The sequence below is a fragment of the Mus pahari genome, chromosome 12 (genome assembly GCF_900095145.1).
Source record: "Mus pahari chromosome 12, PAHARI_EIJ_v1.1, whole genome shotgun sequence".
Lineage (NCBI taxonomy): Eukaryota > Metazoa > Chordata > Mammalia > Rodentia > Muridae > Mus > Mus pahari.
The window spans coordinates 81,453,292-81,477,975 of NC_034601.1; the positions used below are offsets into that span (position 1 = coordinate 81,453,292).

The 24,684-nt window shown below is 48.1% G+C and overlaps 1 protein-coding gene across 1 annotated transcript in view; it reads left to right on the forward strand.

Moving 5' to 3' along the window:
• The first annotated feature begins 5,707 nt into the window (after window positions 1-5,707).
• Window positions 5,708-24,684, forward strand: part of Hunk (hormonally up-regulated Neu-associated kinase) — a 108,208-nt gene continuing 89,231 nt past the window's right edge. Inside the window, exon 1 of the mRNA XM_021209085.2 lies at window positions 5,708-6,481. Within this exon, the coding sequence (XP_021064744.1) occupies window positions 6,230-6,481 (252 nt within the window). The 5' untranslated portion in view covers window positions 5,708-6,229. The remainder of the gene's footprint in view (window positions 6,482-24,684) is intronic.

Below are 24,684 nucleotides of genomic sequence, written 5' to 3' on the forward strand. Positions count from 1 at the left end.
ACGTTCTCACTCTGTAACTCCCTCGCTACTGCAGGTTATGTCCAGAAATGGACAGTGGCAGCGTTCAGCTAGGCATGGTCAATAAGCTTAGTATTGATGGTAACCTTTCCCATAACCCACACATGCAGCTTATCACAGAAGTTTATCTCTGTAGCAGAAATATTTATTTTATTCCATTGTGCCTTTGGGGTGCATATAATCTCCAGCAGGACGCAATTTTCCTGCAGTTTCTCTTTTTCTTTTTGTTTATTATGGTGAGTTAAAAAGTCATCCAACATTCAAGGGCAGTTTGGTGTACGGAGTGTGTTCTAGGACAGTCAAGGATACATAGTAAAGGAGATCCTGTCTTGAAAAAAAATACAGTAAAATCATCCAACCACCACAAATTCGTATTGTTTTCCTTCCAAGAGTCAGCCTTTAAGCACAGTGCACTTAACTAAAACCTCAGCTCTTGTGGGGCTGTAGTTCCTGAAAGAAATACAAATAGTAAGCAAAATAACAAGGAAACAATGCAATTTCTCGGTCAGCAATAAATACTACAAAAAACAAACAAACAAACAAAAAACAAAAAAAAAAAAAAAAAAAGAAGGGGGAAGATTAAGGAGGTGGGTCACAGGGAGGTAGATCCGTTTATACTATGGAAAAAAGTCACAGAAAAGGCACAAGATAGTGACATTTGAATCAAGACAAGAAGATGAGAGCCAGCTCTGTGGGGGGTAGAGCTCTGTGTGTGTGTGTGTGTGTGTGTGTGTGTGCGCGCGCGCGCGCGTGTGTGTGATTAGATATTCTAAGCAACAGGAAATGCAGGGAGTCCACTGGGGAGGGGACTTCTGCGCCTGTAGGGGGGGTAGAGAGGTTATGTGAGGTACAGAAAGAGTGTGGTACCTGGTGGTGAGGTGCAGATCTTAGGGCCTTGTAAAGCCACAGGGGTGACATTGGTTTTGATGTGAGGTGGGACACCACTTCCACCTGAAAACATGTGCAAGGGGACTGTGCAGGATGGTGCCTTCCCTGTAGAATGTTTCAAATGTCATTCCTCCTCAGCGTCTCCATCTGGGACTCAGAATCATCTGAGAATCCAGTGTTCCTGATGATGGAGGTGGAGGATAACTGTTCTCGAAACAGTACATGCCTTGGCTCCTGTGGATAGCAGCAGGCACAACCGTGTTGAGAGTACGTTCCTAGAGGGGCCACCATCGGCATCTTGTGTGAAAGAATGTATTGGTTCACCCAGAATGTCATTGTGGACGCTGGGAGGCAGTTGTGGGGGTTTGGTGTGGTGTCACTGCCCACCTCCCATCACATTGAAGTTGTCACACCTTCCAAAGCCCAGAGACACCCTCACCTCCCCCACAGATAGGAGTTAGGATGATATCCCAGGCTGAGAACCTGTAATGAGTCAGGGACACAGGAGTGGGGACACATCTGTACGTGTACCTGCTTGTCTGTGTGTGGACCACATGTGTGCAGTGCCCAAGGAGGCCAGAAGGGGGCATCAGATACCCTGAAACTGAAGTTACAGATTGGAGAGAGAGAGAGAGAGAAAGAGAGAGAGAGAGAGAGAGAGAGAGAGAGAGAGAGAGAGAGAGGTGGTTTTGGCTTGCTATAGAAGCAAGGGACTCCAGTTAGGTGAGATGATGGTGGTTGGAACAGGGTGACAGGAGAGCCGCAGGTGGCCGCAGATGGGCGTGGTTTGCCTGGTAGAATAGATACAAGGGTTAAGGAGGCGAGGAAGCAAAGGATGACTGCTTGATATTTGGGTGAACTTGAGTGAAGCCCAAGGAAAGAGAAGGGAGAGGTGTGGGTGGTAGCCCCTGATGAGGTCTGAGGTCTCATCAGATGGCCTGCGGAAATGAAGAAGTCAGCCCACGAGACTTGGAATGAGGGAAGAGGTCCAATCTGGAGCTCAGACCTGAGACTCATGATATCCAAGAGAGGCACGTGTGGGCTTTGGGACATTTTGGGTTGACTTCTCTGAGACTGGCCCCCATAGGCTCATTTATCCAAATGCTTGTTCTGCAGTGGGTGGAACTGTTTGGGGGAGGGTTAGGAGGTATGGCCTTGTTGGAGGAGGAGTGTCACTGGGATTTTAAAAGCCCATGCCATTCCTAGTTCGCCTCTCTTTGCCTTGAGGTTATTATCTCACACTAAGCTCTTAGCTACTGCTACAGAACCCACCCACCTGCTCCCATGCCTCTTATCAGCATGGTCATAGATCCCACTATCCTCAGGAACCATAGACCCCAAAGTAAATGCTTTCTTTTATAAGGTGCCTTAGTCATGGCATCTCCTCACAGCAATAGAAAAGTCTCTAAGACCAACGAAAGTGCGAGCAAAAATAGAGAAGTTTATAATATATCAGGGACTGAGCTAAATGCTACTTTGAGTGGTAAGGAAACTGAGACACAGGTGCGATGACACCATTCCCTACTGGGAAGTCATTGTTGTTGCAGTATTGGTGAAGCCAGGCTGCCCAGGCATCCCCCATTATGACTGAGGAACCTCTATTCCTCAGCCTTTGCACTAAGCACAGTCCACAGCTGGCTGTGTGACAGGAATCACAGTGGCCATGAACTCTGGGGACACGGTTCAAATCCAGAGTCTGCTATTCGCCGGTTGTTCTGCTTGTGGAGAACAAACAAACACATAGATTTCTCAGGTCATCTCTCAGGCATCATTCCTCCTGCCATCTGCCTTTGCTCCGCTCTCTCTTCTCCGGCTACCGTGCCACTCCTGCCAGCCTAACCCGTTCCAGCCAACTCTCATCTCCTGGCAGTGCCAGGCTGATTATTTCTAATTGTCTTTGACTGCTTCCAGCTGGGGCTTGTAGCTGGGCGTACCGTGGGAGCTCACCAACAGTGTCTCAGCCATATGGAAGGAGGAACAGGAGAGAAGGGAGAGAAAGGAAGCGGCTGGCACAAGTCAACCGAACCAGTTTCCACGGACTTGCCTGGCCTCTGGTGAATGACGATATTTTGAAAGGGTTAACTCCACCAGGTTTGAGAATGGCCTCTCTTTGATAAATGATTAAGTAGGTTGAGTCCCCAAAGGCAACACTGTAGCAGTAACTTTAGAAAGTCATTTGTAACATCGAACTGAGGGCAGATGGGGTCTTGCTGTCCTCAAGCAAGAAGTCACTGGACACTCAGGGACTGATAGCTTTTTTTGCACTCAGTCAACAATTACTCTTTAGACAAGTCTGCAGCTCAGACACTATGCTGGGTACTGAAGGGCAAAATGCAAACCAAATAGGTACAGCCCCTGCCCGCTGAGTCTTAAAAAGAAAGACATCCAGTGAGCAACTTGGAGGATAGAAGGCAGATGGGAAGCTGAGTGGGATGCAGTGAGAAGAACTGAGGGGACATCAGCCATGGCAGGTCGTTGGTTGGGAAGGACTTCTCCTAATGGAACACCAATGCTGGGTGAAAACTGGCCAGAAGCAGCACTTGGAATCAATCTCAATCTCTCTCTCTCTCTCTCTCTCTCTCTCTCTCTCTCTCTCTCTCTCTCTGTCTNTCTCTCTCTCTCTCTCTCTCTCTCTCTCTCTCTCTCTCTCTCTCTCTGTCTGTCTCTCTCTCTGTCTCTGTGCGCGTGTGAGAGAGAGATGTGAAGTGATGTGCATCTGAGTACAGGTGCCTTTGGAGACTAGAAAAGAGCCTTTGGTCCCCTGAAACTGGAGTTATAGGCCACTGCAAGCAGATTAATATACATGCTGAGAACTGAACTCTGGTCCTCTGTAAGAGATGTGTAGGCTCTTAACCATTGAGCCATCTCTCTATTCCAAAGACAGGTAAAGCCTAGAGGAACCCTACAAGCTTTCAGGGGGGTAGGTGGGGGTAGGGTGGGAGGATAGTAGAGGTTCTTCAATGGCAGGTGATTGGTCCTCTGCCCTGTATTTCTGGAATTCCTCACGGGAGAGTGATACATGTCTCGTGTGCTTATTCGTCTTATGAAATGAAATTCTGGCCTTATTGAGCAAGGCCACTTTAGACAGTAGAAACTGTAGTTCAAAAACCAGTTACTAAGCTCAGGCAGGGGTGGGATTTGAACTTCTCTTTCTCTTTGGCATCCATCCCAGCCAATAGAATCAGCAGTGCGCTTGGACCAGACCCAGGCAGCAGGAGGCTTGAAGATTTAAGGGGCCTGTGTTTTCTCTCTTCTTCACCCATTTCCTGACCTCTACCCTGGGAGGGTATAATCAAAACATTAAAAGGAAAGAAAGTCACTATTTCATCATAAGTGACTTCCACCACTTATGAAACACCATCCCCTGTCCCCTGCCCTTCAACCCTCCTCCCAGTACTCTCTGGGATTTGCCTTAAATTGCAACAAATGAATCTCTAAATTTTCACAATGAGCTAATTTCCTAAAATTTAATTAATGCACTATTGGGAAACTTTAAATCCTTTCCTGATGGAAATGGGCTTCACCCCCAAAATGAGCTTTATTCTCCCCACACTTTGAACCTAGCCTCTTCTCCCTCTCCCCACCTCCTGCCTTTTTAAAATTCAATTACTGAATTAGTAACGCGAAAATGATTGGATGAGTCCTGCAGAAACTGTAGGCGCTAAGGCGTCCCTTAAGTACAGCAAGAAAGAGTGGAAAGTCTGTCTTCAACGTAGGAAATCCAGAGCCATGAGACCCCAGCCCAAGACAAGACTTGGGTCATAATAGCAAGGGTGGAGACTCACAGCTTATGCGTGGTTCAAAACAACAGATGCCTGAACTTGAAAACGGTTATTTTGGGGGTTACTTTCTAGATAGGCCAGGGACCTCCCCCGCCCCAAGACTGGATGGGTGAGAGCTGTATCCCCTCCCCCATCTCAGAGCATTAATGTGGATCGATGATGTCATAACTGTTTACTGCGGGGTAAACAATGAAATGAACTTTGTTAGGACCGAATCCTCCCTTTGAGCTCAGATGATGTGTGATCAGAGGTTACATTTGCATTAGACGCGGGCACCTCAACAGGTCGCATTTTGGAAAGCCCTTTCCGCATCCTTTTTTTGTGTCTCTCGGTTCGCTTCAGGAATATGTTGGGGATCCTGGAGATACCGGGTAGGTGTCTCAGACTGTTTCTGTTTATTGCTTAGGTGAGATCAGTACAGTCACAGAGCCCGCAGAACAAAAGCATTCAGGAGCAGCGAGGCTCCGGTCCGGCTCACCCAGCAATACATCATCTCTAAGGAAAGCAGAGAGAGGGCAAACGAAGGCGCACAGCAGCAAACGCCCTGGTTCCTACGCTGCCGCCACTACTGTTAGCTGTGGCGGCTGCTTCTTCACGGACAACAGCAATCGAGTACGCGTGGGAGCCCCGACACACAGCCTGCTAGGTACCCACCCACCCCACCCGTCTTCCATAGTCCCTACTGTGTGCCAGGTTCTGGGTTGGGTATCCGGCTCAGCTACGGTCCAAAGCTTCTCTTTCTCTTCCCTCTGCCTACGGTGGGTGCTGTTGGTGAGGACATTCACTCTCGAAAGGTCCAGAAAGCTCAAGCTCAGAACCTGCGCGATCCGCACCCCGGGAGGCAGCAGGTCTTGGGCAGCTCGGGAGCGCGCGTCTACGCGGCCGCGCGGGGTCCCCCTGTCTGGCGCTCAGGTGGCTTCGCCGCCCACTCCGCCGCTCCCTTCCCCTCCCCTCTCCAGCGAGGGTCGAGTTCGGCTGTTGCGCGCGGGGAAGGAAGGAGGGGCTACGAGGGATTTGAAAGTGCTCAGGCTGCGGAGTGGAGCTCGCTTCTGTCCCCGCCGCCCGCGAGCGGATTAAATTTCTGCAAATTCAAACTGAATGGGGCTTTCTTCTGCTGCCTTCCAGAGGGCGCCTGCAGCCCGCCGCGCGCTCCTCTCCGGCGGGAGCGGCCCCGGGGAGCACCGCTGACGACCCGGCGGGCCAGAGGGCGGCGGCGCCCGGGCTTGGGGGGACTCCGCCGCTGGACCGTGCCCCTCTCGGACCAGCAGCCGCTCCCTCTCACAGTCGATCGGGGCACCAGACGGGACCGCGGGCGCGATCTGGGCGATCGATCCTCCGAGGACGAACTTCTCGGGGGCGGGTCCCTGGTCGCCCCATCGCCAGCTATTGTCTGCGCGCGGCGCTAGCACGGAGGCGCGGGGGGCGTGAGCACAGAGACCCGGGCCGGGCGGGGCCGGGCTCAGGGCGGCGACAGGAGGAGCCAGAGCAGCCCGGGGAGCCAGAGGAGGAGCGGCTGCGAGCGCGGGAGCCGAGCGAGCGCGATGCCGGCAGCGGCGGGGGACGGGCTCTTGGGCGAGCCGGCGGCACCGGGGGGCGCGGAGGACACGGCCAGGCCGGCGGCGGCCTGCGAGGGAAGTTTCCTGCCCGCCTGGGTGAGCGGCGTGTCCCGCGAGCGGCTCCGGGACTTCCAGCACCACAAGCGCGTGGGCAACTACCTCATCGGCAGCAGGAAGCTGGGAGAGGGCTCCTTCGCCAAGGTGCGCGAGGGGCTGCACGTGCTGACCGGAGAGAAGGTGAGCCTGGGTGCGCGGGTCTGGCGGGAGGACCCGGGAGCACTGTCCCGAGAGCACTCAGCCTAGCTCTCCAACCCAGTGTGTCTGGACGCACGCTCAGGCTCTCCTAGTGGGCCACCGGGCACCCACTGATGGGTGATGGTGGGGGTCACGTTCGTGGGGTGGGGTACCCGGGCAGATAGATGTACCCGCGAAGCTACCCCGCACTGTCTTTCTGTTTTGTTTTGGAAGGGTGCCGCCTGGCGGACGCCGGAGAAGGGAGGGGAGAGGTGGCGGTGGAGGGTCCTGCGGTAGGGGCATGGATCAGTGCAGAGGCGGGAACTAGATCCAGGCTGGGGATTCAGCTTTGCTTGTGGAATGTGCGGCGGGAAAGCAAGGCAGCCAGTCTGAGGTTTGCTTAGAGTTTCATCCGTCCTGGGCTCAGGCGAGGACGTGGAGGGGAGTTGAGGCCCTGTAAGCTCCCCCTCCACCCGCGTGGGCTGGGGCAACTGTTGGAGTAACGAGCCTGCTTTTGGCAGGTGCGGAACTACACAGGCCCTGGACTCTAGAAGTTCGGAGATAGCTTTTCATCTTTCTAGAAGACAGTAAAGGAAAGGGACCCCTCCCCCACACCCGGAGGGACACTACTTCGACCTAATTAGAAGTGAGAGAGTGAACTCTTGCCAGGCCGGGTGCGGGCAGAGCTCAGGTGTCAACTTAGATTTGTGAGAAGAAACCCAAGAAGCTGACTTACTTTTGAGGCTGGGTGGCCTCAGGCAGGGAATTGCTCTGGGCTGCCAAGCTGGTATCTTTGCAGGGACCCAATTCTCTAATCACCCAGGCTGGGGGTTGTCTCTGCGGGCGGAGGAGGGGAACTCAGCCAGTCCTAGCAGCAAATAGCCCAAGGGCCAAGCCCTCGGTCCTGCTGCTCTAGGTTTCCTTGCCCAGCCTAGGAGTTTGTGACAGTGATGAACTGTGATAAGGCCGGGGCCACCACACTAGCCATTTTCTAGCCTCTGGATACCTTTGATTTCCTCTTGGTTTCTGTTGTCCTAGAGACTCCTACATTTGAGCACTGGGTTCCACCACCCTTAGAATTTATCTTCTTTTTCTGTAGCCATTCCAAGTGGGGTGCCCCTTTATACTGGGTAAGCAGGGTTAGACCGAGGAGTCATTTTCAAAAGTGTCTCTTGCCCGAATTTCCAAGCAAAACCCTCAACATTCCATATGAACTCACTTTAGCTCTTCAAAGGACAAACTCTTTAGACCCGGCCCTGGTTGTTCTAAGTGGAGTAAGGGAAAGTTTACTTACTCGTCGGTGTGCAGCGGGCTGTCTGTCCGACACCTCGAGGTCCGTTCAGGGTGCTGCGATGCGGACTGGTTTCAGTGAGCTCATTTCTGTTCTGGTAGAGAGAGGCAAAGGACTTTGCTCTCAAAAAATCTATAGGATTCAGTCTGGCTATGCACATCACCTCTCTAAAGAGATCAGAACTCCTTAGAGCTTCTTGCCAGGTTGGGCTGGACCTAGGCTCCTCACTAGGGCAGTTTTGCCCCATGGAATAATACTTTTGTCCTTGGCTGCACTGCCTGGGGTATTCAGAGAGTTCAGCCCTGATTCAGTTCTGGACTCCTGTGTTAACTCCTGCCTAGCAGGAATAAATACAAGGAGTTTCTGTGCAACTGGGGTCTAGATGAAGGAAGGGTCTCTTTTCCTCCTGTCTTTTTGATTGCTCGATTCATCTTTGCACTGAGAGGAGGCTTGTTGAAGATAAATTCTTTCTCCCTGGACCAATTGATCAGATCTAATTAAAGACCATAGTTGTCAATGCAACATAGAGGCCAGGGAAGGATACTTACGTTGCAAACCTTGGTCTTTCCTGCTATGCTTTTCTTTAACCAGGAGGAACCTTGCTCTGGGGACAACAGAGTATCAGGGAGGGACCTGGATATTAGCTCCTGTCAATGGTGAGCTTTAAAGAAACAGTGGTACTATTCATAGCTTTTATCTCCCTAACCCTACACCTTTAATGCTTAACTAATAGATGTGGGTTTTAGCTGATTGTAGAGATGAGAAGAAGAGGGCAAGGAGAGCTGGCTAGAGGGAGAGGGAGAACCTTTGGTGAGTTTCTGAGTCCAGGGCCCTCCTTTGTTTTGGGTTTTGCTTTATTAAGCAAAGCCAGAGGAAAAGGGACCTCAGGCTATTTGCAAACTAAACTGCAGGCCAAGGGGCTTCACCACAGGAAAGGCAGATTCTGTGAAAGCTTGCTTCCAGGCTCCCCCCATCACAATTTTCTTAGGGTGCATAGGTTTAGTTAAAGCAGTTCCTTTTCCTTTCCTATTTAGTGGGTACAGATTTTCTCTTTTAGGAGGACGGGATGAATCCTGTGGTGGGAACTAAGTCCTCCCTGAGCCACCTGGGCAGGAGGACCCGGAGTAGCTCATCTTGAGGAATGCATTTGTGGAACAGAGGATGAAGGGAAGACGAGGGCACCATCTCAAATCCTGTCTGTTCCAGAGCCACTCTTATCAAAGCATGAGTTTTATTTTGGTTGATTTGTGGTTAAATCTAGACTCTTGCTCGTTGAAGGCATCTGAGGCAGTGTGGGTGGTTGGTGCTGTGTTCGGTAAGGTGCGCATTTCCAGAACGCTTTGGATAAAATCCTCCTGGGTTTGCTAGGAATCCCCGACCGAGTCCAGAGGACAAACAAGTTCCTTTTCCCCACTTTCCTTTTGGACTCAGTTCTATCTCACCCAGAGGCTCCTGTTGCCACCATGACCTGTAGGGCAGGTCTGTGTATTACCCCAGAGGCCTCTGAAGCCGGTTGCTTGGAAGCCACCCAAATCTCAATGGCCCCTTTACAGCTGAATACAAAGGGGTGGCTTAGGGCTAAGACCTAAGTTTTGCTTTTCTTTAGCTTTGAAGCAAAGACAATCTCTGCCCATCTGGCTTTATAAAAATAAATATTCACTCAATCATGTGAGGTTCTTAATTATGATGTTCTCAGTCATGGCTGAAGTGATGTTTGGATCAGGAGACATCATCTGTTAGATTCTGGAAATGTAATTCCCCGTGGCTTTGACATAGAGAACAGAGTTGCTGGGCAGGAGGAGTATGGGCTAGCAGCTTTTACAGACTGGAGAGGCTCTGTTTGTTGCCTCAAAGTGTTTCTCGTTAGGGAAGGAGCACCCGTGTTAGGCCCATGAGAAGTTACCATCACATTTTAAAACTTGAGTAAAATCTAACTGAAGTGGCTCAGTGGTTGAAGGTGTCTGCCGGCAAGCCTGATGACCCAAGTACTTTCATCCCTGGACTCTTGGGGTAGAGGAAGTAAACCACCAACTCCTGCCAGTCCTCGAATCCCCAGACTTCCGCAAGTGCACTTCCGTGTGCGCCCTCCACCAGTAAGTGTAATAATATTAAAACTATTTATGAACACAGCGAAGAAGCACAGCGGGGAGGTCTAAGACCATGTCGGGCACAGCGGGCTTGGAAGGCCAATGTGTCATTCAGTAGAGCAATCAGCACTGGCACCTTCACCTGTGACGAAGAGGCCAAGGTGGGTACAGGAAACAGTCAGTGAAGGGACTCAAGGAACTCAGTCTAGCCTTTGACTTTTATTTAAAAAGCCCCTTTATACGTGTCATTAGAGCTATTTGGGGGCTAAAAACAAGGACTGCCTGCTTAGTAAGTCGCAAGTCATCACACACAGAGTGCAGCGGCACCAGATACCTGGAGTGAAGAAGTTACTAAAATAACCCTTTACTACGTTTTTGCGGAGCAGGAAATATGACTAATTTTAGAGGTGGCCTTTTGGCAGATCTGTTTTTAGCAAGTATTTCTGAAACAAACAGGTGCTAAAATCCTGTATTTCTTTTTAAGAGAGAGAGAAATTTCAGGAGCGATGGTTCTGAGGTACAGGGCACATGTGGAGAACTGGAAGTTCCTATTAACCTTCAGCAGGGGCTCCTTGGGACGAAGGAGGTGGTTTTCAGAGGCACCTGCCCTGTGGGTCCCGCGTGCGAGGCGGTGCCTATAATTTCCTGGATTACAGGTGGTGCGGTTGTGGGCACACTCTTTTGAACTTCCTGCCTTGCCTCATCTTTTTGAAGTACTTGGGGAATGGTGGAAATTGGCACGTAGGGCTTCTTCCTCAGTGCTCGTTGACACAGGGCCAAAGGACTTCAAAGGATGGTGTGAGTCAGCATCCCTAAGCAGAACGGTGCCCAGTGCTCGCAAGGAGGAGGTGCCTGGTGCTCGGTGCTCGCGAGGAGGAGCGGCGGTGCCCACGAGGAGGAGCGCACCTTGCATTTTCTCTGCAGGTGTCCCCGCACTACTTAATAATCTGACTCAGGTCTGTGGGCCCATCCATGTCTGCATGTCTCCGGCTATTCCTGGGATATAGCATCATCCAGAGCAGTGATTATCTTCCCAGGAGGCATAGAGAGCGCTAGCCACACGGGCCGGTTGGGTTGATGGCGTGGGTATAAATTAGCATTTGGGCTGAAGTTTGTTGCCCCTCTCAACTATTCATTGGGAAAAGTGACCTTGAGCTGCTTGCCTGGCCCTCCTTCCTCCACCTCTACAGTACAGGATTATGGGTATCTGCCACCATGCCTGGTTTATCTAGTGATAGAGATTGTCTTAGTTATTGTTATATTGTTGTGAAAGACACCATGACCAAGGCAAAAGAAAGCATTTAGTCGAGGGCTTGTTTACAGTTTCAGAGGGTGAATTCATAAGCATCATGGCAGAGAGCATGGTGACATGCAGGCATGAGTGGTACTGCGGCAGTTGCTGAGAGCCTACGTGTGATCCACAGTCAGGAGGCAGAGAGGGAGACTGCACAGGGCATGGGCTCTGGAGACCTCAAAAGCTTACTGCTAGTGACACACCTCTGAATCCTTCCAAAACAGTTCCACCAACTGGGAATCAAATATTCAAATCCATGAGCCTATGACAGCCATTCTCATCCGAACCACCAGGGTGAGCAAACTCAGGCCTTTGTGCACCATAGGCAAGCCCTCATACTGACTGAGCCAGGCCAGCCTCATCCTTTGCTCCGCCCAGGCTCTGCCACACCCAGATGCTGTCTTACTCTGGATTCTCTGCTCTCTCACGGGAGTGTGGTTGGATGGTAGGATCAGCAGCAGCAGAAAGGCGCATCCTGAGGCTTCCATCCAGATGCTGGATTCTTGTCATCAGTGCAGAACAGAGTCTCAGGATGAAGCAAGAAGCAGAGTTGAACTTTATTAGGAGATTTTAGGGCTGGAAAATGGCTCGGGGGTGGGTTCAGACGTGGGGAAAGATGCCTGGTGCCTAGACTGGTGATGTGAGTCTAATCTCTGGGGTCCACACGGTGGAAGAGAAGATCCAACTCCTGCAAGTTGTCCTTTGACCTCCATAGGTGTACCAGGGCACATGTGACCCCAAACACACACACACACACACACACACACACACACACACACACACACACACACACACACTAAATTTTTAGGGCCAGGGAGATAGCTCAGTTAGAGAGTGCTTGCTGTGCAGATGTTAAGGTCAGAGTTGGGAACTACAGAGCTCACCTAAAAGCCAGCTGGGTGTGGTAGGTCATCTGGTATCCTAGCAAGGGGGAGGCAGAGACCGAGACTCCACCGAGCCAGCTGCTGAGCCAGGCTAGCTGAAGAGATGAGCTTATTTGTAGCCTCAAGAAGTAAAGTGGAGAGCGGCTGAGGAGACACTTGATACCAACCCTAGGCTTTCCTGTGCCCACACAGGTGAACACGGGATACACCCAGGCAAATGCACACACAAAAGTCTTAAACGTGAGGTCAGGGGAGAGGTGCTTAAGGAGAGGGGAGTACACACCCACGTGGGTGTGTAGACTCCTCAAGGGACAGTTCATGGCAGCAACAGTCGTACGTAGGATGTTGGCGGCTTTCAAGGTATGTCTGCAAAGGTGGCTGAGAAGGCCCTCCCCCTTTCCTCCCCCTTTTTTTCAAGGGATGAAATTATGGTTTTAGGGTGGCCCTATAGATGCCTCGGAAGGGATGGCAGTCTGGTAAAGCCATGCGTCGTGAGGGTTGCACAGGGGGCTGGGGGGGGGGGTGTTAAAAACCTGTCTTTTACTGTAGATGGGATTTCTTTATGAAGTTTCTAGAACATGGCTGGCTTCCAGCATGGAGTGGAGGAATATACAGGGAAGGGCCTTATGTGTTTAGACCTTAATCATGGTTCATTATTTATTTTACTTTTTAATGAATTATTTATTTTTATTTTATGTGTATTGGTGTTTTGCCAGCATGTGTGACTGTGTGAGGGTGTGGGATCGCCTGGAACTGGAGTTACTGACAGTTGTGAGTTGCCTTGTGGGTGCTGGGAATTGAACCTACGTCCTCTGGGAGAGCAGCCAGTGCTCTTAGTCACTGAGCCACCTCTCCGGCCCTCCATGGTTCATTGGAAGTTCCAGCCCTCAATGACTCATTGTTCTCTTAACACCCTTAAGATGTCTCTCTCTCTAAATGGGGCATTATCTCTACACAGACAGACTTTGAAGCAAATGTTAACTGTGCTGGCATCCTTGACTCTCAGCTGGTGAGAGTTTTCAACCAGACTCCTGGGTGGGGATTGTCTTCTTCCCAATATCCTCCACTCTCCCCGGATGTCCTACTCTACCCCATGAGACCAAGCAGCAAAGTGCAGAGAATCGGAGCCCGGATATCACACTCATTGGGTGATGCTGGCAAATTCCAGAGTCCTTGTGTTGAGCACCAGCACCGTGGCTTATATTTGCCGGTGGATTTGGGGTCTTTTGTGCGTTTTCTCCTCAGGTGCAGGCAGCGGCTCTGCACAGGTGAGCACCACCCTCTCAGAGTCTTTAACTGCAGTGACTCAGCACAGGCACGCCTTGAGCAGCTTTTCTTTCTCACTTTCTCTATTAGTTTGCTAAGGTGGCCGTGGCAAGTTACCACAGATTAGGTGGCTGAAGCAACAGGTATTTTTTTGTGTGCTGCATTGCCAGAGACTGGAATTCAGGATGAAGGCCTGGGAAGGGGCACCCACCCTCCAGGCAGTGCTTCTTTAGGTTCTCAGCGCTGGTAGCGCCTCTGTAGCCCAGGCTTGTTAAGATGGCCAGCCGGTCTCTGTCTCCCCTTTCCTGTGGTGGTGTTCTCAGCATGTCTCCTGGCTGAGTAGCTTCCTTCTTGTGATAAAGGCACCCATGGCTGGGTTTAGAATCCATTCTAATCTAGTTCTGCCTCCTTTTAACTTGATTACATCCACAAAGACTCCATTTACAAATAAGATCATAGTCATAGGCCACTAGAGCACTGTTTCTCAACCTGTGGGTCTTGACCCTTTGATATACAACCCCTTGGGGGGTCTAACGACCCTTTCACAGGGGTTGCGTCTCAGATAATTTATGTTATGGCTCCTAACAGTAGCAAGATGATAGTTATGAAGTAACCACAAAAATAATTTAATGGTTGGGGGGGTTCACTACATCATGAGGAACTGTATTAAAGAGATGCAGGATTAAGAAGGTTTGAGAGCCATGGGCCTAAAGGTCAGGACTTGAAGCTGTGTTGGGGGGCATAGTTCAACCTGCTACATCTTAGGTCATTGAAGTGATTTCCTGGCAAGCTGAGCCTTTGGAAGACAGGAATGTGCTCCCAGGGACTCGGAGAACAAGAGAGTTCTGGAGATCAGCGTTGGTGAGGATGGTTCCTTCAGAGAGCTGTGGGGGAGAGTCTCTCTCAGACCTTGTTCCTTGGCTCCCCTCTGTGTCTTTCCGAGCTTTAGTCATTAGTGTCTCCAATCACCTTTCCCTTTTTGGGGTACTTGCTGTTTTTTTTGGGGGGTCACCCTGAAGAAACCTCCACTCACGCTCAGTAAGGTACCCCAAGAAGGAAGCGGTCAGCTTCCCCTCTAATAACCCCACCCCAAGTCCATTACATCTCTAAAGACCTTGTCTCTGAGAGATATGCAGAGCCCAGCCTCTCATCTGTGAATGGGAGGGGCGCAGTGGGGCTCTTATCGATGCGCCCACATTATTCATGGTCTGGATGCGCTCACGAGCTCACATCCTCACTAGACCATAATGAAGCTCCTCCTCATGAGGAGGAGACCCACTGCCCTGTTCCTGATGCCAAGCATCACCTCGGGCACACACAGGGCATTCACTAGAGTTCATGATGGACGGAAGGATGCTTTGATCTTCCCGGGTGTTGTAGAGCACCTTTTCTTCTGGGTATAACAAGATGCCATCTTGGACTTTGCCCGGTAGCCATAGCAACAAGAGCAGAACAAGACAGTGCAAGCCAGGCCTGAGATAATGGCAATAGAACCTTTAACAAACACTCACCAGTATAATATGTAGGAGAGGAGAGTCGGGAAACTCCCCAGAGAGACTCCAGCCATTGTTCCCTGTCCCTTTCCAACAGCTGCAAATGATCCCAGGAGATTTGGGGTGCATAAAAAAGAAAGGGTTAATTAAAAAAAAGGACTCCATGGTGTAACTTCAATGGGGTCACCATCTGTGATGGAACGGGACTTTTCAGCGATGCTGCTGTTTTGGGGGGTCACCCCGTAAGAAGTCCCTCACTCATGACTCCTTGATCTCACTAAACTGGGCTTTGGTGAGACTGTACTTTGGTTTATGGCTGGTGCTCATCTAGGGTGAGTGGATGTTCTCCTCTGTCTGCTCCCTAGGAAAAGTTGCCTCAAACTAGGATGAGGGGAGGGTCAGCTATCCATCATGGTCATCCTCCCCCCCCCCATGTTTCTGGCCATGTCTGGGGTTGAACCTTTTGCTGGGCTGATACCCTGAAGAAAACCTCGGGCCAACAATACTGTGTTTTCTATAGAGACTGTTAAGATCGTTATCTGGTTAGTAGAGTGACGGGATCAGACAGGAGGCACCCATTCTGTGGTGTCTTAGCACTGTTCTTGGACCCTCGGCTCTTCCCAGACTGTGAACCAACGCTACAGCAGATGAAAGAGGTTGCTATTTGCAAACATACATTTTTTTTTGGATGTCTCCCATGGAGATATATGTAGGCTTGAAGTCTGTCTCTTTGTCTATAGTTTTCTCCGTTAAGTCTCTTAACCGAGATCCTTGCCCAAGCCTTCTGTAATCCTGCGGGCTCCACTTGCCTCTTTTTTGGAGTCATTTAATGAGATTTGGTCTCATTCGTTGTGCGACCTTTGCAGGTTTCTGTCCTTGGCTTGAGTTTGTGTTTTCCAGCCTGTCTTGTGGCTTTGTGTTGTCAGGGCACATTGCTGCAACCATTTGAACACTATTTATTAATTAATGTGGTGTGTGTGTGTGTGTGTGTGTGTGTGTGTGTGTGTTTTGTTTGCCTATGTGAGTTTATGTATAACATGTGTGAGCAGGAAACTGTGGAAGCCAGAAGAGACCATCAGATCAGTACTGGGAACTGAACTTTGGGCCTCTGCAGGGGCAACAAAAATGTTCTTTTAATTGTTGAGCCATCTCTCCAGTCCTTTGTTTGAACTCTGTTTTTCCATGAGCCACCTCTGTGGGTCACCTGATCTTTGTTTCTAGAGTGGGCAGGAAGCATGAGTGTCCACTGGGTACAAAGGGTCACTGAGGAGGCTTAGTCTTCAAGCCATGATAGCACGGAGATCAGAATCCTGCAGCTGCCCGTCTATGTCACATCAGCTGAAGGCCGGGTCCTTCATGTTGTATGGACGCTTCTGCCCATGGAACACTTTGTGGTAGTTACTACTGTCTTCATTTCCTGTCTTCATTTCCTCCTGCGGTTTGTCCAGTGCCCTAGGGAATCTATTGATCTTAGCACATAAAAACCCAAAGCTTGGGAAACCCATCAGAGAAAACAAAGCCAGATTCACCCAAGAAAACATTTCATTAACGTTCTGTGTGTTAGCTGAGCACTTCCGAAGGAAAGTGTTCTTCAGAAGGCTGCTAACCACATCATGCATCAGTTAGGGATGAAGGCTTAGAACCCCAGGCAGAGCTGGAGAGCTTGTGGGTAGGGACCTTCATGTGTGGTCCTGGGGAGCAAGGGACGATTTCCCACATCTGTAACACCCAGTTGCTGTCCTTTACAGGCTCACCATAAGATTGTGTGTGTGTGTGTGTGTACATAAAAACATATATGAATATAATGTTAAATATAAATTATATGATACCACACTGGGTATAGACATAAACAAATCTAACTTTTTGGCAGCAGGGAAGGAAGTTTCTCAGGGAAGGAAGCAGTGGAGGGGGTGGGGGAGAGACAGGATGGCTAGCAACTTTTGTAAGTTCCCTAGGAGCGGAGATACTCTGAAGAGAGACACCAGGTCTCTCCCTTCGGTTGAAACAATAAACCCCAAGGATTAAAAGTTCCCTAGTAATCTCTGCTGCAGGAAGGAAGGCTGAAGCCTAGGTGCTAGCCAGAGGAGGAAGTGTCTCCGGAGAGAGAGTTCACACAGTTGAGATAGCTTGTCAGAGTAACTTTCAAGACATTCTGGAGCTGAGACACTGATTGGTCAACCCTGGGTGACAGGGACCACACCTGAACTAGGACTGCTTAACGACGGACACATGCATGCCTCTTGCCCTCTGTTTAAACAGTCCTCCAAGGATGGATTGGGTGGGCATATGTGTTTCTTTTCCCAATGAGGAAGTCTTGGATTTGAGGTCCAAAGAGGCCAAGGAGGAGGGCTGTCTCTTTGGGTAAGAGACTTACAGGAAGAGTCACTAATGCCACAGACAGCAGATGTCAGGGGAACAGAGGGGTTCAGCTCCACATGGCAGAGTGGGGTCCCTCCTTACAGGTTTAGAGGATGGTGGCTTCTTGCCGTGTGAATGATGAGTAGTCCACAGTACAGGGTGGCTCTTATGGGGGTGGGGCACAGGAACTTCTGTATTTTGAGGAAGGAATGTGTGGTCTTGAGGATTTGTAGAGAAGTGTGAAAGAGAGTCCCATTTACTGAATGCATGTTGATCCCAGGGGCCAAGAGAATGGAGTCCTAGACTGTGAATCCACTCAGCTATGCCACTGAGGTGACTCAGCTGCGGTTTTTTTTGCATTGCCTTAGCAGTGACTGGTCTGGGTTCTAACATTTTCACCTGTTTGTCTGTATAAAAGGAAAGTGGGGAAGAAGGGGGAGGGAGGGAGGGAGCGAGTATGTGTGCCATAGTTAACCTCTAGCTGCTTCCTGAAACTCTAGGGGCATCTTGGAAGCCTCCCCAGCCTGGAGAGATGGTTAAGAGGCTGGTACCAGGGCTGGTGAGATGGCTCAGTGGGTAAGAGCACCCGACTGCTCTTCTGAAGGTCCAGAGTTCAAATCCCAGCAACCACATGATGGCTCACAACCATCCGTAACAAGATCTGGCGCCCTCTTCTGGAGTGTCTGAAGACAGCTACAGTGTACTTACATATAATAAATAAATAAATCTAAAAAAAAAAAAAAAAAAGAGGCTGGTACCAATCAATATTCATAGACCAGGAGGGCCTTGTCTATGCAAATACATGGTGTATTTACCTTATGGAGGTGGTCTGCATGAACCAACTTAGCAGAGGGATCCAAGAGAGGTAGATGGACATGTAAATAAAAACTATTAGTAAACGAGTAACCACAGGTCTGTCTGGATGCCTGTGAAGAGCTGTGGAATCAATCTGAGTTGTATTTGTTGCCAAGTGCGGGCAGAAGACAAAGAGGAGACTGACAGAAGTGGTTGATCTTCAACTATTGCAGGGAACAGGTAGATTTCTACGGTTGTCACAGCTCCCCCTAGAGCTGACATCAAGTTTTTGTTTTTGTTTTTTTTTGATGTGGTTGCAAGACTGTTAAGTCACATGATGATTGACTCTTTTTGTTGTTGATTACTTTGTTTTAAGGCTAAGGTAGCTCAAGGTATAACCCCTGGCTTTGGGCCTGTAACGTTCCAGCTCCACACACTTGGGGAAGTGGGGCAGCCCCGATGCCTCTGAAGTGCGCAGACACTGGTGTAGCTTCTCTCTGGAAGCTCCCCACTGGCCCAGCAGGACAGATCCTGTCCCATGTCCTGCTGCCAGGAAGCTCATTCCTAGATCTGATGAGAAGGACACTGAATTATCAGGACAGAAAAAGCCATGGAGGAAGGATTTCCTGGATCATTACTCTGTTAGCCTTTATGATTCAGCCTGGTTTTCATATTGTTAGTATTATACCTAATACTAAAATAAAATAAAAAGCATAGTGTGTGTCAAAGGTCTAAATGAAGCCTCTAATTTACATTTAAATACCTAGGTATCCCTAACTGTAGGAAGAGGCCTGGACCTGCTTACCACTTTTCTTAATAGGAAAAAGTTTTTGGCTGTAAGAGTTTGGATATAAAATACAGAACTGGGCTGGCAAAATGATGGAGCAAAGCGCTTGCTGCCAAGCTTGGCAACCTGAGTCCAATCTGCATGACCTGTGTGCAGGAAGGAGGAAACTGGCTCTCACAAGTGGTCCTCTGACTTTCACACGTGCGCGCGCGTGCGCGCGCGCGCACACACACACACACGCACTAAAGTGTTTTTATATAAAAATACATATATTTGTATCCCAAAATGGAATTTCTTTTGGTATATTTAAAAAATAAGTTTTATTTTTTGTCTATTTCAAATGAGGTTTCTTTGTATACAAATTATACTGTGTAATCGTAAAGTACGTTCACAAAGACAGTGACACATTCGACTGTTTTCAGACACCAGAGTGAGCTCTGGGTAAGCAGATAGCTATGTGAAAAACTGGGTTGCAGGAAGGACACAAAGCCATTCTTTTCTACAGTCTGGGAAGAATCGAGTCGGCATCATTTTACACTGAGAAACAACCCAGAAAAATCTTACACATGTTTTAAATGTAGTAGGATTGAAGACATGTTTGAATACAGTCCTTCTCTTCTAGGCTGGGGAAGTCCTCCAGCAAATGAACTCATTTGCTCTCTTTTGGAAGGAGCCATGATGAACTTGTGATCTTTAATGGCAGTCGCTTATTTAACTACCCGTCCAGAGGACTGTAGATGGCAGGCACAATGAGGATTTTGTCCAAGCAGCCAAATTTATAAATAGATTGAATTATTTGTCCAGCAGAATAAGTTTTATGATCACTGTAATTTAGCAGGAATGTCTCAAGTAGGCATAATTCTTTGTAACAGAAATTTTCCTACTGTTAGACAGTGTCTATTCAACAAGAGACAGCTTTGCCCATTCAGAATTACATACTAGCACAATTTGGAGAAATCTAATCTCAGGTTTTATATGTCTCATTTAGTAAAAGGATGGCACACAATAATTATTTTTCTAAGCCCATTTTTATAAACATTCTTAAGTGCAGATCCATACTTCAGAAAATTTTATTATTGTAAACAACATCAGTCATCAATTTAATATCAGTATAATAGAATTTTGGCCGTAGGAATTATAATTCATTTAGGACTAATATAATCATGTATTTATGATTTCTCACATAAATTTATTGTCTCCAAAGTCTTTCTATTCTTTAACCTTCTTTACCAAAAGTACACTTTACAATGCATGTTAATTGTTAGTTAATAAACAAATGAGAATTTAGGAAATGATAGTGCATTGTAGACATACATTGTAACACTGTCAAAAATACATTGATATTTTAAAATGCATTGATATTATTGGTAAATTCCAAGATGTCTCTGTATGTTTTAAAACCAACAACAGCTCTTTTTACCTACATAACGTACCCGTTCATACATGTTCACACATCTTAAAATCAAAGCACTCTATAACCTTGATGGTGGCCACAGGTTTTAGGTTTTTTTGTTTTTTGTTTTTTTTTTCCTCTCTTTAGAACAGACAATTTACATGCATGCAACATTTATGGACACATTTGTGAACAGCTGCAACATAGAGACAAAGTGACTGCACAGGGAAACATCCTGGTTACCTCTAAGCAGTGAGAGGAGCTAAGGATAGAGTGGAGGTTTTTATCTGGGGTGTCTGAGCCTTTGGGAAGAGTTTGGCCTCAGAAGGGGGGGGAGTGGCTAGGAGCCAGTTTGGGCTGTTAGAAACTTTTATTCTCTGGGAAGCTTTTGCTTCTTGGGGCTGAAAATTGCAGGGCCCAGGATGGGTGTGGGTGACTGGACATTTTTCTTTCAGGTGTGTAGCCCCAGACGTGGGGGTGGGGGTGGGGTGAGCGGGGGAGGGGAGCCGGGGGAGGGGGAGGGGAGGGAAGAAAGGCTGAAGGAAAGCAGCTTGGTTAACCTGATTGAACCCAGAATATCAGGTTGCCTGGGAATGAGCAGAAACAGGTCTTCCTCAATCCTAGAGTTACTTTGTTTGTCAAGGACTAAGGCCCCCAAACTTACTGGGTATTGGGGTAGCATGCTCCACCCAATCCAACAGATTTGTTAGTTGGTGAGGACTAAGTTTTTTCATCAACAAGCGTCAAGACCCACAAGGAGCCTTGATTGCCAGGGAGCAAGCTAACTAACTAGCTTTCTCCTATCCCTTCCTTTCCCCCTTTTCCTCCCCTCCCCCACTCCCACTTCCACCCCCCGCCCATACCTCTTTTGTAATTCAAGAGTATTTGAAGGCGCGAGGGACCAACCCCTTTGTGTGTTCTCATCTGACTTGTAGTGAAATCTGGTTTTACTTTAGCTATGAGTCAGTGGTTGTGGTGGTGGTGGGGAATCACTCACCATTTTGGAGGGGCTGAAAGTTTGTCGATGGAGGCCTGGGAAATTTCACTGGGAGAAACAGTGGCTGTTTCCTGTGGCATACTGCCCCGAGACGGATCCAGGCAGGGTGCCCGGGTAGAGGGGAACAGCCAAGAGAAGAAAGTTACTGCGGGGGTAGGAATGAAGGTGGGGGAGGGGCAGGAGTGGGCAGCAGAGAGAAATGGGAAGATTTTAGGGATGAATTTTAGAGGGAAGGAGGCTGGCAGTCATAGTATGGGAGACCCCTAAGTAGGCGAACCTGGATGCCGCCATAGAGAAGCTGGGCCGCTCACCACGTGATCAGAGGAGCCCTGGCTAGAAAGGACAGCGGCAGGAGACACAAGTCCGATTCTGGCCTGGGGAAAGTTGCTCTGGGCTGGGTCAGCTGGAAGCTTTTTTATTTTTTAGTCGGGTTATGGTAACTGGATTTAGAAAGCAGCAGGCGGCTAGCTGAAAGGAAGCTGGTTTTTTTAAGACACAAAAGTTCCCATGAGAAGGCTGTATCGGTGCCATCGCGCTCTGTGAAATTACCTGGGTCCGTATGAATCCAGGGATCTCATTTTCCAGTCGTAAGGTCAGACAAGTTGAGAGGAACAAGAGGCACAGGTGTCCGTATGCCTTTGATCTCCTCCTGCCTGTATGAGCAGCTTGACAGCCTTTGTCATCCTGGCGGGGGGCTGGAACTTACAGAGACCCACCCACCTTCCCCACCTCACTAGTGCTGGGCTCAAACCATACCTGGTGAAATTTTCAAATCAAATTGCAAAGCTCTGAGCTCCTATTTTGAGTAGCACAGAGAAAACCCCCTGAGTTTCTGGTCTGCTGGGTACCACTAGGGTTTCTTTTTTTTTTTTTAATTTATTTATTTATTATACATAAGTACACTGTAGTTGTCTTCAGACACACCAGAAGAGGGTGTCAGATCTCATTACGGATGGTTGTGAGCCACCATGTGGTTGCTGGGATTTGAACTCAGCACCTTTGGAAGAGCAGTCAGTGCTCTTAACCGCTGAGCCACCTCACCAGCCCCACCACTAGGGTTTCTGAGTCCTGTGTCCTGGGACAAGAAGCTGGAGAGGAACATATGAATAGTAGGAGCAGCAGAAAAAATTTATTCACAGAGCGCTTCTGAGGAAGGAAGTGGGCAAGAGCAGAGGGCAAAAGGTAAGGTGTTCGTGGCGCCACTTCTGATGGCCTGGAACCTTCATAGATCATACAGAAAGCATGATCTGTTTCTACATGTGTTCTGTTATGTTTGTCTTTGGCACGGGGGCTTCCTGTCAGGTTTCTTTTGTAAGTATTTTCTTCTCCACGTTTTTGTTACATCCTTAGAATAATGAATATTCTACCAGAACTGCCCTTTCACCTACTTGCTTATGTGGGCTGTCTGCAGCCAGCACAGGCCTCCTTTAGTCAAGAAGGGACTTCGAGGCCCAAGGAATGAGGAACTGCTCCTAGAGGTGAAGGCTGGCTGCAGTGCATGCATGCATGTGTGTGTGTGTGTGTGTGTGTGTGTGTGTATGTTGGGGGTATGTGTGTGTTGGGTGTGGATGGGGTGGGGTGGGATCCCCATGTCAGTGGAAGCAATACCTCAAGACAACTGTCCTCCTCACGTATGTAGTCTGTCCTCCAGCTGGGATCACCCTGTTTCCACGCAGAAGTGGGACTTCTAAGTGCATTCTTTATTCCAGGTTAAAATTTAATTAGAGAAGCTCGTCTCTGACTTCGTTCTCAGTCGAACATTTACATTTAATAATACCAATAAAGAGAGCTTGTTTTGAAAACACGGCTGCAGGTTTGTGAAGTGTTGTTCCCATAGGATGACATTTTATTCTATTAAAAACGAACATTTGTGAGCAGTAGTTGCAATTTCAAGGCCAATTTGAAGTAATAAAACTCAAATTTCCCTCTGGAGGGAAAGTGCTGTGGCTATTGCGCTCCTGCCTAATTCATTACTTTATTTCCCCACTCAGAAATGAGTTGTTGTCTTGTTCTTTCTCACTTCTCTTCCCTCCTCCCTCCCTTCTCTTCCCTTTCTGATTTTATATATATATATATATATATATATATATACAGAGAGAGAGAGAGAGAGAGAGAGAGAGAGAGAGAGAGAGAGAGAGAGAGAGAGAGTCATTAGAGCAACAGATAAGAAACCAGAGAGCGCCGGGTGTGGTGGCGCACGCCTTTAATCCCAGCACTAGGGAGGCAGAGGCAGGCGGATTTCTGAGTTCGGGGCCAGCCTGGTCTACAGAGTGAGTTCCAGGACAGCCAGGGCTACACAGAGAAACCCTGTCTCAAAAAAACCAAAAAAAAAAAAAAAAAAAAAAAAAAAAAAAAAAAAAAAAAAAAAGAAACCAGAGAGCATGCGCAATTATCCAGTCAACAGACACTCAGCAGTGGCTTCCTGCCTTTAAAGGGGTCATTACTCAACAATGTATTTATTTACATATGTGTCTGTGGCATGTGTGTGTGGGGGGCATGTGAGAATGTATGTGTGTATGTGTGTAAATTGCCAAATGCTAATTCTCTTTTTCTTATGGTCAACTATGTATGTGGGATTGAGAGTATATACCCTTGGGCTCATACATGCTAAGTACATACGATACCACAGATTAGTGCCTCTTAGCTAAATGCTGTAGCAAGAATACCTGGAAAGCATTTTTGACAAACCATTTCCTGCTGTGACCTTCAGTCACAAGAGGGCTTTATACCTTTTGGGGTTCTTAGCACACTCAGGTGGGTCTTGGGCTAATGGCTGCCTGGGTTTTCTTTTATAGCCATGTAGCATGTTCTTTTCATCATCATCTCATCCTCTTGCTGTGCACTTTAAGCTTCATGATCCATTCTCCTTCAGTGACAGACAACATTAATGTTTTCCTCCTGTTTAGTTAAATACGCCTCCTTTTTCTTGTTGGAAATAAACACAAAGTTAATTAAAAATTGCTTTGAGTCACACACTCCCGAGAAAATCAGTGTGAACATTTAGTTCACATGTGCTGCATACACATAATAGTTATATGTAGTTACATGTACATGCATGTATTAGTTACATGTAGTTACATGCACATGCATGTATTATTAGTTACATGAAGTTACATGAACATGCATGTATTATTAGTAACATGCACATATTAGTTACTTGTAGTTACATGCACATGCATGTTTAGTTACATGTGCAAGCATGTTGTATTAGTTACATGTACTCTCATGTATTAGTCATGGATACTGCTGACCTTCCTTTCCCCTTTGATTACAACATTGATATCCACTGTTCATACTATTTTGTAAGTACCCCATATTTTATGGAAAATTTAGTGCTTTCCAACACTGTTAAATCCTCTTTTAAAGTGTGATGTTTTGTGATACATTTAAATATTTGAAGTTACTGTAGTATTGAAAAGTTGGGGTTGCTTCAAGAGTTCCCCTGTATAAACAACAGTGCTGTGACTGTCCTTGTGACGGTCTCTCTGAGCCATTTCTTAGGAACAACACTTTGAAGAGTTTTGACATATGACCAAATTGCAATTCAGAAGGATTGTGCTT